The sequence below is a fragment of the Lonchura striata genome, chromosome 20 (assembly GCF_046129695.1).
Source record: "Lonchura striata isolate bLonStr1 chromosome 20, bLonStr1.mat, whole genome shotgun sequence".
NCBI lineage: Eukaryota > Metazoa > Chordata > Aves > Passeriformes > Estrildidae > Lonchura > Lonchura striata.
In genome coordinates, this window is record NC_134622.1 from 5,385,617 (window position 1) to 5,400,234 (window position 14,618).

General features: G+C 44.2%; 1 protein-coding gene across 6 annotated transcripts in view; it reads left to right on the forward strand.

Moving 5' to 3' along the window:
• CUX1 (cut like homeobox 1) overlaps nucleotides 1-14,618 on the forward strand; it is a 269,656-nt gene that overhangs the window by 117,105 nt on the left and 137,933 nt on the right. For all 6 annotated transcript variants that reach the window (XM_021550821.3, XM_021550817.3, XM_021550818.3 and 3 more), the window contains exon 4: nucleotides 1,379-1,457. In XM_021550821.3, coding sequence (XP_021406496.2) covers nucleotides 1,379-1,457 — 79 coding nt within the window. The remainder of the gene's footprint in view (nucleotides 1-1,378; nucleotides 1,458-14,618) is intronic.

Here is a 14,618-nt window from a genome sequence, read left to right on the forward strand (position 1 = left end):
TCCCAAATCTCTGCCTTCTCCTCACAGAGGCCTTTCAGGACAAAGTAAACACAAGTGGCACCATGGCTGACCCCCTCCTGCTTTATCTCCCCTCCTCTTCCTCCCCGGGCACCCGGCGCTTCCCGAGCCGGAGCGCTGGCAAAGCCTTGCCTTGGTCACACGCTTCCCAGCGCTGCAAATCCCCCTCCTGCAGAATAAAATATCAGATACTTTCCTGAAATACAGATACAGTAAACTCTGGCCATTGTTTCTGCCTTATCTATGAATCAATAATGTAGAGAAAGAATTCAAGGACGTTTTTCAGACAGGGCCTTCCTTTTTTTAGGCCGCGGTGACGTCCGCACCTTTAAATGGTTCCATAATATTCACTGCCTTTCAAATACACAGAAGAATTGATATCAGGCCTTTGTATCCGCAGTTCTTCAGATCCTTCCTTGCCTTTTATTAAAATATGGGAACGATAATCTCCATGCCTTTGGTTTCCTGATTCGGGTAAGCTGCCACAGAGCTGTGTCAGACTTTCCTGTTTCCCTTTCTGTCCCTCTGCTTTGGAGTATTAATTCACTGGATCTGATCCTGTGTCAGTTTGGTTGTTTATTGTCAATACGAAGCAATAGAAAATCCTCTGCTTTCTTCTACAATAGGAAAATACATGTTTACAAAAAAAAAGTTGCTGTGGAATAGGTATTTTATTTTCGGAGCCATTACGCTGCCTTTCCTTGTAAAATTAAGTTTTAAATGAAAATACAGACATAGGGAGAAAATAATAAAGTGATAAAAATTAATTCTTAGATGAGTATTGTGTGTGTTACAGAAGGAGAAGCTAGTCAGAGGAGTTCAGGAGTGCAGACTGTGCCTCAGCTGCATTAGAAAACTTTTTTGCATGTAGAAGATTCACAGTTATTTAATGTTAAGTATCACAGGGTGCTCAACAAGTTCATTTTTCCATCTTCTCAGGGGCTTATTGGAAATAATAGAAAAATCTATTAACCACAATAAATGCAGAGTGGGACATCAGAATTGGCCGCAGATCTGTTTGCTGTGCTGGGTCTCAATAAGTGGAAAAGGAAAACAGTTGTGGAGGAGAGAATCTGCCTGGCAAGTACCAGGCTTTGTATAAAGATTTAAAATAAAGAATTACAACAGGCAGGAGTGGTCATGAAAGTATTGAAGCTTATAAATGGACTTTATATTCAGTACAAATGTAGCAGGAAGTCTTTTAAGACTGTTTCTATAGGTGTTGTACACAGGAGACATGGATTCCCTTTTTATGTACTTACCAGTTTTACATAAAATTATTAATATATATTTATAGCTCTGAGTGTGAGGGTTGTATTGGAACAAGTCTTAAAGCTTCTTTTCTCATCTCCCCTTTCAGATTGATGCATTGGGCAAAAGAAGCAAAGAAGCAGAGGCAGCCTTCTTGAATGTTTATAAGAGATTAATTGATGTTCCAGGTAAGCTAATTATTCCCTTGTTCTGAGAAACTAATGGTTCATGTTTGTGTGAATGCTATTGGGCATTTTTCCTACCTTTAATAAGGAAAATACAAGCAATGGTTTTGTTTTGGAACTGACAGACTCCTGTATTGTTTCTAATGGAGAGAACTGTAATTGTGGCACATTTCAGGACTTCTCATTGCATCTACATGTCAATGTTTCTGTTAATCAATTTATATTGTTTTGATATTCTGTGATCCTCAGTATTTTGTTTGTTAGAGGGTTCAGACAATTTTAACAACAAAAAAATCATCTCAAAGTTTCACCAAGAAAAAGCAAAACTTGTAGTTTTAAAGGATAGAGAAAACTTTTCATGCCTTCCAAGAAAAACAAAAGAAAAAGCTTTACTGAAAAGTAAATCACTACCAAATTTCAGTTCTCTGCAGTGTAAGTGGGATCATAAATTTTATTCAAAGGCCTTTATTCTATGTGTTTTCAACTTCCCTTTTGTTTGGCATACCAACTTTCTTTGTTTGGCATTTGGTTTCAGTTCATTTCTTTTCACATTTTGGGAGTTGATTTTTTTTTTGTTTTCCCCAGTGGTAAATAAATAACTGCCTGAACAGATTTTTCTTTTTGCAGCTGTACCCACAGCTGACAGGGGCTGAGGAGCCCAAGTCTCTCCTGCCACATCTTGGCCTGATTGAGCTATTGGCACATGACTCTGTGTGTCATTTTATAGTTTTACAAAACATTAAAATTATATATATATAATATTCAAAATACCTCAAGAGATATTTTGAGGTGTAATTAATACTTTTAAATACTTTTAAGGTTTCATGGTACCCTGGCCTTTACTGGTTTTACCATTTAAGGAGTGCATTTCATGCATGCTTCAAATAAAAATTAATTTTTTAATGCTTTAGTTTAATGATTAACTGGTTGAAAGGTCAGTGTTTTCAGATGCTCAGTCTGAGCTAACAAATATATTTTTTAATGCTTTCCCATTCATAGTTGAGCAGTGTCCAGTGGCCATCTCTGTAGGGATGCAGGGACTCACCACACTCTTCCTGGGCCACAACTGCCTCGGGAATGTTGTTTTTAGGTTAGTCAGCTGTGCTCTGCGAGTTTTCCTTTCCTTATTTCCTGCTCAGACTCTCAGTAACGTTCTGCTGAGCACAGAACATCTCCCTTTGCCCATCTGACCATGCCATGGGAGGAGTGAATAACTCAGAGAGGGTCCCAACCATCACGAGCAGTTTGCCTGGCACGGGCAGTGTGGGCTTGGGGCGGGCACCCACAGCTCTCACTTGGAAAGAAACCCCTCCATGGAAACATTCCCAACATATCTGCAGCCTGGGAGTCCAGCAGGAGCACTGGGGAGAGGCACTGCAGCCCCTGCAGCTCCGCACTAATGCTGGCTGCAGCTTCCTGCCATCATTTGGTAGGAAGCTGAGTAGGTTTGAGTTGGAGCAGTCTGGCTTTTTTCACGGCTCAGAAGCGGTGTCAGACAAGAGCTGTGTGGGATCCTTCGTGTGCTCTTGTGCAGAGGCTCCTTGCTGCAGCCTGGCACATCACAGGTGCTGGGATCTGAGCAGCAGATCAGACCAAGCCTTGAGGAGAAGGTAGGATTTATATCCCACCCATGCTGTTGAAATGGTGAGGGATTTTGTCAGGACTTCTTTGTAGGAGAAAGAATTTTTTTCTTTTCTTTCATTTGAAGGAGCAAAATTTACAGCCCTGCTCCCACACCCCACTGCCTGTCTCTTGCCCCGCCGTCCTCTGCGCGTGCCTTATGTCACCTGTCACAGAACTATTTCTTTGATATTCTAAATATACATAAAATCTTCAGCTTGGCTGAGTTGGGAGTGCAGTGGAGTCTGTGGGATGAGAAATATCTCCAGGAGTGCAGTGGAGTCTGTGGGATGAAAAATATCTCCAGGTTTTAGGCCCATGCTCTTACCTGGAGGTCTGAGGTAGAAATAAATTGCAGGTTCTCCAGAAGTCCAGTCAGTCTCCTGTAGCTGTGTGCAGGCGTAACAAATACTCACAGTTTACAACACACGCTGCAAGGAGAAGGAAAGCAGCCATTAGGAATGTGTGGCACTGGTCTTTGTCACTCTGCTTCATTGTGTTGCTCTTTTTTTTTCCTTCTCATCCTGTGTAGTCTGCCAGGTTGGGCAGTGCCCATGGAGGGTTGGGTGGGTATCCATGGAGAGCTCTCCTTTATAAACAGCCATCAGTGTTCATTTATCATGTGTTGCTTTGCCTCCGTGTGGCTTTACATATCTTTTGACCTGTTCATTTGGTATTTCAAATATTTAGGTACACTTTTAGCTCCCCAATGCTGCTGTGTTTTCTTTTTGGTGTGAGAAGGGAGGATGATGTTTAGGGGAAGCTATGCCTGGAATGCTGCAGAGTGGTTATTTAGCATTAAGCATCGCTGTTACATGACAAGGGTGCAATTTTATCAGACTTTCAATATCCTTTATAGAACCATATAATAATTGCAGCTGAAGTCTAATTCCCAGCAGCCAATTTTATGGTTCTTGAGGAAAGCGTGTATTTCTCTCCTCAGTAATAATGTGCACACTTTATATAATTAAAAAGGGCTTCTATTTTAATTTTACTATAAAATGATCTGTATTGAAACTCCAGCTACAGTGCTTTATGGATTCAGCAAAGTTTAATCATTTTTTTTTCCTGACCTGACCAGAGTTTTCACTCAGGCTCACCAGTAAGGAATTTGTGGGAAGGGTGGTATTTTACTTGTAAATTTTTCTATGTACATCAGGGGGTTTCTCTTTAAAAGATAAACCAGACCTTTTATATATCTCTCTCCAGCTTTATGATGCTGTTAAAATAGCATTATCATTGCTTTGTGCAGCAAAATTTATCCTTCTTAAAGGAAAGCACATGTCAAGGAAAACATATTGGTTTATGTTCATTTATACAGCTCAGATCGTTCTGTCTTGCTCGAGACTGAACATTTTTAATTAATGGAATTAATTTTCTCATTTAATTGCCTTATTTTCAGTATGCAGTACAGAGCAAGGGAAAAGCGAATCCTGCCACATGAATTGCACTAATCAACAAGGTTGTCACAACTTACCTTTAAAAATAATGTGAATATATTTATTTTGAAGTAAAGGGAGGTTGGGTCTGTGTTTTGAGGAAGCCTTCTTCCATCTGTTCAAGATTCCTTTGTCTCCAGTTTTATAAAACAAGTGTATTATGTTAACACCCTTGGCTTTTAGGGGTCTTAATCTTGCAAGCACTTAAAGTGAAATTGGAGCCTTGTTGTGTGTTTGGAGGAGCGGTGTTACTTTGCAGAAGCAGTATATTCAATTTTTTTTTTCTCCTAAATCTTTAAAGGAAAAATAGTAAGGATTAAAAACACTAAATATTTTTATTTCAAAAAGGAACTTTGTTCACTACTTTTTTTTTTTTTTAAGCAAAACATCAGTGTAATTTTCAAGTAAAAGTTAAAACATGGAGACCAAGTGAATGCCAGGTGTCAGTGTCTGGATAAAGTGGTTAAATAGAGTGTTCTTTCTGCAATGGATCACTGCAATTACAGCCCAGTGCCACGCTGGATTTGCTCAGTATTTTGTCTCAGCATTGCTTCTGTGTAGGCAAAGAAGAAACAATTCTGCCTTTAAACACAAACTCTGTTCTTTGGATGTGGCACAATTAAACCCGGTTGGGTTCAGTCAGTAGAACAGGAAAAAACACAAGAGTTTTTTCAGCATATGGACATTTGAGAGTGAGGGAAGATTAATGCAAACTGTTTGCTCTTAGTTTGGAGGGGCTGTGCTGCCTTCCAGGGCTGAGCTAGAAATGGGTTTTGTTTCTCCTTAATGGGAATGAGAAAATTTGTAAGGAAACAAAACGACTCTCAGGGTGTAAAAGGGGATGTGTGTGTGGTTTTATTGAAGACTCTTCCCAGGTCTGTGCTGTGATCAGATTGGGTGCTATATAATGTGTGTGATGTGGATTTTAGCTCAGAGGATCTGCTATTGAAGGGAAATATAACAAAAAACACAGAAGGTAAAAATAAGATTTTTATTTTTTTTTAATGTGCCCTGTCAGAACAATCAAAAGCAATAACAGTGAAAGATGGCTGAAGTGGAAATTTTATCTTTCCCTTGCTCCTTGCCATCATAAATTGCACACCCAGCCATAGGGGCTGTGTGTCACAAAGGGGTTTGAAGGAGGAGCAGGCTCCTTCCAAAGGAGTTTTCCACACACCCATCACTACATGTTGTATTTTAATTACACACAACCCCAGTTCAGCCTTGAAAATTCCAACTGCCCGGCATTGGGCATTCTTTTTCCAAAGAATGCTTTGCCTGAGAAAACACAAAGTTCTTTTCAAATAAATGATCAGTAAAGCACTAAATAATTGTGAAGGAATTACTTCTAAAATAATTATAAATTATTTGCAGTTCTTGCAAATAATCAGCCATTTATCAGCCTTTGCTTTTTGATTATTTACAATTCACTACCCTCTCCTTACTTACACTGCTGTTTGGGCTATGTGAAAATTTAATTTAAAGTGTATTTGATCACTGTCCTGATGTTAAAGGTGATGCAAGAGAAAATCAGGTTTGATTTTGGATTTCATTGGGGTTTCTTTTCCCCCAGAAAAATTATCTGCTGCTTATGTTGGAGGTGATAAATGTGTATGAAGTTGTTGTATTTATGTACATTTTTGGGAAAGTGTAATGTTAAGCAGAAAGGTTAATGGTAAGAAAATCTGTATAACAAAGACATTTACAGACCCAGATGACTCATGATGTGCTAAAATTTCAACCTAGGTACCCCCAGCCTTTTCTGCCTGTAGGGAGAGCTGGGTGAATGTAAATTTAGGGGATAATTAAGAAAGGTGAGGGAAAAGAAGTTCACTCAGAGGGGCTGCTTAAGCACATCCCAAAGTAGAATATGAAAAAAGAGTTTGTAAAAGTTAATACTTGGAGTACTCTTGTCTGAGATAATGGTTAATTGATTGGCAAAACTGTCTATAGAGAAAGATCAGGTCATAGTAAACCCTGAGTTTGTGGCACATCAAGGCTGAACAGCACAGATCATTTTTGAGAAATGTTTGGTATCACTGCAGTGTGAAAAATTTTAGGCAATTCCTCATTTGTTAATAATACATGTCAAAACTGTCACCCCTTTCCCAATAAAATACGTTAGAATAAAACAAAGGACAGACCCATAAAATGAACAAGTTTATGGTTTTGCTGCCCCAGACTGTACAAGGGAAATGCATATTCATAACGTGCCTTTCCTCAACCTTGGAGGGAAAGGAAAACAATATTACAGTGAGTACTCTCAGGGGGAAAGGAAGCAAAATGAACTTGCTCACGGACACAGAAGTGGCACAGACACCCCTCAAACGCAGCAGTCAGGTGTCTTTCTAAACACACTTGAAAATGTGATAAAATTAAGCAGAAAATTGAGCATCGTTAATACTTGAAAGAGTGAAAAGCCATAAACCTCTGTGGCTGCAGGCAGTGATTTAGCTGGTGAGTGGATCCCGTCTGAAGCCAAAATCCTTGATGCTTTCACCTGCGTGCTTAGAACAGTTAAAAAGAAGGAGTTGCACAAACGGGAAAATCTGGAAGCTAAGTCTGTACTGTAAAAAATGATGGACTGTAGAAATTTAGTGATTCTCCCCAAAGTGTTCTGTAAATCTGCAAGGGGTGCCCGAGGAGGAGTGAGAGGGACAGTTTAAAGTCCCGACTGCAGAGGGGAGATTTGAGCAGAGTTCTCAGAGGGGCAGAGCTGCTGCTGTTTTGTGCTCCAGAATTTCCTGGATCGCCCGGGATGCAGCTCCAGCCTTGGCAGTGCAGTGCTGGGGAATGTGCAAGTAGCTCAAAATCACTTCAGCCTCCTTCCCCGTGGGGCTGGAATTGCGAGCCACAGCACAACGTGCAGTTTTGGGATGTGTGCAGGGTGAGTGCACGCTGGTAGGGCAGCACTGTTAGTGTTACACAGCTATTTTCAGATGGAGCACAAAGTTCTGGCCAGTTCCCATCTTTAGAACTCATTCACTTTATCCTTCTGTTTTGAAACCCATGACAAAATAACTGAAAATATTTCTGTTACCTGAATATGTGGCTTGAAGCTGGGCTTGTCTGATCACATACTTTTTTTCTCTAGTTTTTCCCGTTGAATTAATAAGTGGATAAATTCCTTTGTAAAAGCCGGAATAAATATTCAGAGGACGAAATATCCCTAAAGCATTCACTTTAAAAAATTTATTGTGTGGTTGTCAAGCCCTATTTTACTTGGTAGGCTGGAGGCACGGAAGGAAGAGGGAAGGTGCAGATAAGGGGAAGGATGCAGTGAGTAGGGGCAGGAAGAACATTGGTTAGAAGAAGATATCCCAGCAGATATCCCTGCGGGAAGGGGCTGTGTTCACCTGCAGGGTGTTACCCTTCAGAAGATGTTGCTGCAGGGAGAGATTTAGAGCAGCCCCAAGGCCTGTGACATGGAATATTGGACTTTCCCTTTCTCGGTTGCAGGAATGTGAACTGGAATTAGGATAAACCCCAGCTTTTGGAGGGTTTATTGCTAAGTCTGTTCAGAAGCTTTTAGGAGAAAGAAGGGGTGAATATAGCAGGAATGTTTTCAAACATAGTAGAAGGCTCTTTTTTTCTTTTATAATCTCAAAGTAAGAGAAATGAAACTTGAAGTACAAATGTTTTTCTGTAACTGTCCTTTGCACTGAGCTCGAAGTGTGAGTAGAAATTCCACTGTCCTGGGCCATTACTAGAACATTAACAATCAAATTGGAGCCTTTTCAGTTGCAGTGGCTTCTCTTGTAACTCATTAGGTTCTTTTTCAGCTGACAAAGCACCATCAAATTCTGCCCTACCTATTATGCAAACCCCACGTTTAATATTAAAAACTTTTCTGAGGATTTACTTTGGTTACTCCTTTGAAAGTAGAGGGAACTGCAGTGTAGTTCATGAAGGAGTCGATCATTTACTCTGCCTCACATGATTTTTTCTGACTCTAGGATAGTGATGCATCTCAATCTGGGGCATCGTTCTGGCAGTAAACATTCCCGAGCTGGGAGATAAATAAAGGATGTTTTTAAATAATAGCCCACAAGATGTAAGGACCACACTCTGGGAGGGATCTGTCTGATTGTGGTCACATTGCCTGCACACCATCCCGTGCTGTTTCATTTAACCCTGCAAGCTTTGGAGAACTCGTGCCGTGATTAATGGGGAGGAAAGGCGCCGGTCTGCTGCCGCTCCCCCGTCCCCACACAGGGGGGTCCCATCAGTCTGCCTTTGCTGCTTCCAGAGGTCGCCAGAATTTGGGATTCGGCTTTTTTTTATATTTAATTCCCCCCCACCCCCCTTTTTCTTTTCTATTTTTTTTTCTGGTAAGGAAAATGAGAGTTCCTCACCCTCTTGTGGGCACTTTGAATTCCCCGGTTCAGCCTGCATAGAATGCTCTGAAGCAGCCGGAGGGTGAACAGAATGCTGTTAAGAAGTGGAAAAAAAATAAAAGGAAGTCACAGATCCCAGTCCTGTGGGATGGGAGAGTAAGAAAATATGTATAATTCTTGATTGAAGGAAGAACCTTTTCATGGTTTTTATGAAGTGAGGAGTTGGAGAGATGATGAGCTTTGTTTCAAATGGAATTACGGCTATAACTCTTCTGTCCCTGGGCTACCAGAGTCATAGGGGAATGGGAGCAAAGCTATCATTTATTCCATGAAATCTTTGTCTCAGTCTCTCTAGGCTATTTCAATTTACCCCTGAAATTTCTGGGGAATAATTAATGAATTAATTAAGTATGCTGTGAGGTGTTTGAATATTCAGAAGCTACAGTGTAATTATTATTTTTTCTAAAACACACTTTCAGATTATTTTCAGACATGGAGTTTCCCACAAAAGCAGTTACTGCATCAGAAGCTCGTGGAGCTTCTCCGTGTCTGTAATCCAGGGATCTTTCTCCGGCAGGAACACTGCCTGCAAAGAGCAGTGTTGCATTTAGGAATGGGAAAAAAACTTCCTTTACTTCGTGACCGAAGTATTGTGACAGCAGGGCTGAACTCCCGGCCCTTTGAAAAAGTTAAATGGCATTAATAAAGTTGTGTTTTAGGAGGATTATTATTTTTTCCCCTCCCTTACCGTTTTGTGTGGGCGTTTCTGGTGAGCGATCACCGGGATTTGGGCAACAGAAATTCAGTCGCGTTGAAAGAGACACGTTGCCTTCCTTGAATTATTTTTAGATCCCAACCTTAGGAAACACATTTCCAGTGATATAAATTATTAATTGCCTCTGTAGTTCTGGCACTGTTTCATAACTTGCTTTCTTATCGTTTCCAGTGTTACAGGCCTGTAAATGAAGAGGGAGGAGGGGGGGTTATTAAAAGGCAAGTCCTTTGTTTTGGAAGAGGCTCTTTAGGAGCTCCATGCTATGATACCAAACGAATAGATTCAAAGGAAAAGAGGTTTAATTTAGATATTAGGAAGGAATTGTTCCCTGGGAGGGTGGGGAGGCCCTGGCACAGAGCAGCTGTGTCCAAGGCCAGGTTGGACAGGGCTTGGAGCAACCTGGGCTAGTGGAAGGTGTCCCTGCCATGGCAGGGGATGGAACGAGATGAGCTTTAAGCTCCCTTCCAACTCAAACCGTTCTGATTCTGTGATTTCTATGACTGTATTTTGCGAATAAGCCGAGAACGAACCTCGGGCAGCGCAGAGCGGAGCGCTGTGCTCTCTTGGAGCCCCTGGCCCATCCGTGAGGGGGTCTGACCGCAGGGAAAGCCCCGTTTGTGGTGATTGTACAGCGTGTGGGGAGCCCCCGCCACCGCAGCGGCACCGCAGCGGCACCGCGGCCGCCGCCCGATCCGCCCGCGCCGCGATCCACGCCGGGCTTTGCCGCCCTCCCCGCCGCGCTGAGGGCCGCGGCTGGCCGGGGGTGCCGGGGTTCCTGAGGGGTGCCGGGGGTTCCTGAGGGGTGCCGGGGCTCCTGAGGGGTCCAGGGGTTCCTTAAGAGTGCCGGGGTTCCTGAGGGGTGCCGGGGATCCTGAAGGGTGCCGGGGTTCCTGAGGGATGCCGGGGTTCCTGAAGGGTGCCGGGGATCCTGAAGGGTGCCGGGGTTCCTGAGGGATGCCGGGGTTCCTGAGGGGTGCCGGGGTTCCCCTGAGGGGTGCCGGGGGTTCCTGAGGGGTGCCGGGGCTCCTGAGGGGTGCCGGGGCTCCTGAGGGGTGCCGGGGCTCCTGAGGGGTCCAGGGGTTCCTTAAGAGTGCCGGGGTTCCTGAGGGGTCCCGGGGATCCTGAAGGGTGCCGGGGTTCCTGAGGGATGCCGGGGTTCCTGAGGGGTGCCGGGGGTTCCCCTGAGGGGTGCCGGGGGTTCCCCTGAGGGGTGCCGGGATCCCTGAGGGATGCCGGGGATCCTGAAGGGTGCCGGGGTTCCTGAAGGGTGCCGGGGTTCCTGCGGGGTGCCGGGGCTCCTGAGGGGTGCCGGGGTTCCTTAAGAGTGCCGGGGCTCCTGAGGGGTGCCGGGGGTTCCTGCGGGGTGCCGGGGCTCCTCAGGGGTGCCGGGGGTTCCCCTGAGGGGTGCCGGGGCTCCTCAGGGGTGCCGGGGCTCCTCAGGGGTGCCGGGATCCCTGAGGGATGCCGGGGATCCTGAAGGGTCCCGGGGGTTCCTGCGGGGTCCCGGTGCTCCCTCCCGGCGGGGCTGTTCCTCGGGACTGCTCCCGCCCAGCAGCGCTCCGCAGCCCCCGGGTCAAATAAATAAATAATAAAAATAAATAAATAAATATTTATTTATATGGGGAGAAAGGGTAATTTGGCCCTGCGCGCTGCAAATCGTACGTTTAAACAATGACACAGTTTTCCCGCAAACCCCGCCATCAGCCCCCTCGGTGTTGTCGGGGCTGCTCACCCCTCACGGCAGCAACAGGCACGGCCGAAGGGTTAAACATAAACTTTAAACATTTCCCGTCCCGCAGGAACTCCTTTTCCATGAGCCGAGGTGGGCTTTTCCCCCCTCTCCTTAAATAACGAGGGTGGTCCCAGCATACTCTATATCGAGACAGCTTTTCATCAGTTGCTCATCAGCATGCTAATTGCTGTATGACTAATTATGCCCTGAATTCCAGTTGATTTTCTTAATGAGACAGCTGGGTTAATTATGTAATCGTATGATTACATTAGCCCAGAGTGCCCTGGCGAAAAGGAAGGCGGGCGGGAGTGGGATGTCAGCGGGCTGAGGGGCAGCCGCGGTCATTTTGGCCGGATGATCGGCGAGGGCAGCCCCGCGCTGTGAGCACCGGCGTGGGATTGCTGGCACTGCGCGCTGCGCCTTCCTCGGCTCGCAGGATGAGGGAGGAATGGGGGCTCTTCGCAGAATTCACTTGGGAAGTTCAGGCAGTCAGCAGGGCCCTGTTGTAACTCGGGGATTGAGGCTGGGTTTGGGCTGAGCGATGTGGGGTGGGGGTTAGAGTGTACTGTCATAGAATATCCTGGGCTGGAAGGGCCCCATGAGGATCATCAGTCCAGCTGGCCCCAACAATCCCACCCTGGGCATCCCTGAGAGCGTTGTCCAAATCTCCTGGAGCTCTGGCAGCCTTGGGGCCGTGCCCGTTCCCTGCAGAGCCTGGGCAATGCCCACCACCCTCCAGGGGAGAACCTTCTCTTGATGTCCAGCCTAGACCTCCTCATACAGCTCCAGCCGTTCCCTCCTGCTGTCCCTGCTCACTGAGCTGCAGACCCCAGCGAGTCTCTCCTCAGTCTCCTCCAGCTGAGCAAACCAAGTGCCCTCAGCCCCTCCTGACCCTTCACCATCTGCTGTCCCTGCTTTGGACACTCTCTAGCAGCTTTATATCTTTTTTATATTGTGACACTCAAAACTGCACCCAGGGTGTTGAGGAACTGTCTCCTGTAATGAGTAGTTCAGGCAAAATCAATGGTAGTGTTTCTTTTAAAATTGTTTGTGAAGTCACTACTTTACATACCTAAACAGCAGGGAAAAAAAAAAAAAAAAAAAGGTTCTCTTTTTCTACTGTTGAAAAAAGATAAATCGTCAGGGCATGTGCGTGGTGTGAGAGCAGCCTGAGAGGTGTTGCTGTGGCTGCGTCGCGCCAGCTCGTTTGATGTGAAGTATTAACTGCTATAAAAATCACTTCACATTTGTAACATTAATTGTTTTCGTGTCTGTGTCCACTGAGACGTGTCCATCCTCCTCCTCTGTGGGGAGAGGAGCTCCTCTGCCAGGGGACAGTGAGGTGTGTCAGCAGCGAGCTGGGATGTGCCCAGAGCTCTGCAGTCCTGGGGAAGGAGAGGCAGGAACGGGCTCTGCAGGGTTGGAAATTGGTGGTTTCTGTTTCTGCTGTGGTGGCGTGGAGGAAGCCTTGTCAGGGTTCGGATCCAGATGTGCTGGGCTGCCTGCAAGCACAGGATGCAGGGGGCTTCTCTGTGGGTATGGCACGCAACAAGTGGATTAGGAAAAATGAGCAGAATAGGAAGCAGGAGGGGAAAAATGCACTAAATTTAGTGTAAAAATAGACATCTCAATCTACTCGTGGGCAGTAATGATCTTGCAAGATGCTTCTTCAAGTTCTGGATGATCAGATCCTTTTTACTTATTTTCTCTCTCTTTTTTATTTATCCTGTGCCCAGCAGGGATTCTGGAATTTCACAAGAGAAAATTCAAGGCAAGGGAATAATGTATGATGAGGTTTCCATATTTCAGTGTTCAGCAAGGTGATTTTTCTCCGTTACAGACCACAGAGAGGGCATTTCCTTTGCTGCCTCTCTCCCTAAGCCAGGGCCAGTTGATTTTTTTGAGCCGTGTATGCCTGTTGTTTGTGTAATGAATCAAAAGTTTTGGTCCATTGCTTGTTTAAAAATTCAGTGACCTCCTGTTAAATGACGTGAAACATACTTTGCAAACCTGGTTAATATAAAAAGGTATGCTTTTCCATGCATGCATGTGTTGGGAAAAAGAGAGTATTTTTATTTATTTTTAATCCGCTCCACTCAGGTAGGAAAAAAGCCATTGTGACTGTAAGGTTTATACTTGTTTCAGGTTAATTGGTGTTTATAAATACTCCAAAAAGAACAGGTTTTTAGCTTTTTCAAGCTAAAAGAACATGCTGGAGCTTGCCACGAGAAATTATTTTTCTCTCTGTCCAAAATGTCGTGGTTGGTCATTTTTTTATCGTACAGCAATTAGTTTTCTTGAATGCAGTTTATAAAAATTAAGTCTAAGAGGTGCTTCACCCATGGGTTTTTTTACATGTCCTCCAGCAGTATTTGGTGGCTGCAGGCCATTAGTCCTTCAAATAGGCTCTAGTGAAGTTTGAAGTTTAATGCACAGAGACTTTTTTTACATTTTGTTTGTTCTGCCACTGTTCTGCTACTTGAACATTAACCTTTAATAGAGCTAAATTAAATATACATGTCCTGATAAATAATTATGAGATTGCAAGCATTTTCATTTTGTACATAAAGCTTCTCAGGGATTGCAAATTTGACTAAAGTTTTAGTCATTATTCATTTTATAATGCCCGTGTTATTTTTGTCTTTTAATTCTTTGCTGATTTCAATATAAAAAGCCTTGTGTATTAGGAGCAAAATACCTCTTGTGCATGTCCCGACTTTTTACAACGGGCATGTTAAAATGAGAGTGGGGGAAAGTGCACCCACAATTTTGTCAAGTTCTCTTTCATCGTGGCACTGTTTCATAGAAATACCCACAGCTGAAGTTTACGATCCCGGGCCTGATAGATTCTGTGGTTTCTGTAACACTTGAAGACGTGGCCAGAGCGAGACAATCCGGCCTTTCTTTGTGCTCAGCCGATGAATGTCCCGGGCTGGCTCTTTGGGGGTGCTGAGCTGCAGGAGTGTGACAAAACTCTCCTTGCAGAGAAGGTCAGGGACCTCCATGGGAGCAGGGGAGTGTTGTGACAGCCCACACCGTAATAGGACCATCCATAAAAATACTGCAGAGCCTTCACCTCCTGCTACTGCTGCCACTTCAGCTCTCTATTTAATTCCTTACCTGTACCCCCCTGTCTCTGCCACAATAACATTTTAAATTTGATTTATTATAAATATTTTAATACAGATAATAATAACGAAAAGTATTTGGCCTAAAAAGCATAAATGAAAAAGCTATGTAGTCATAAACTATGTATGTACA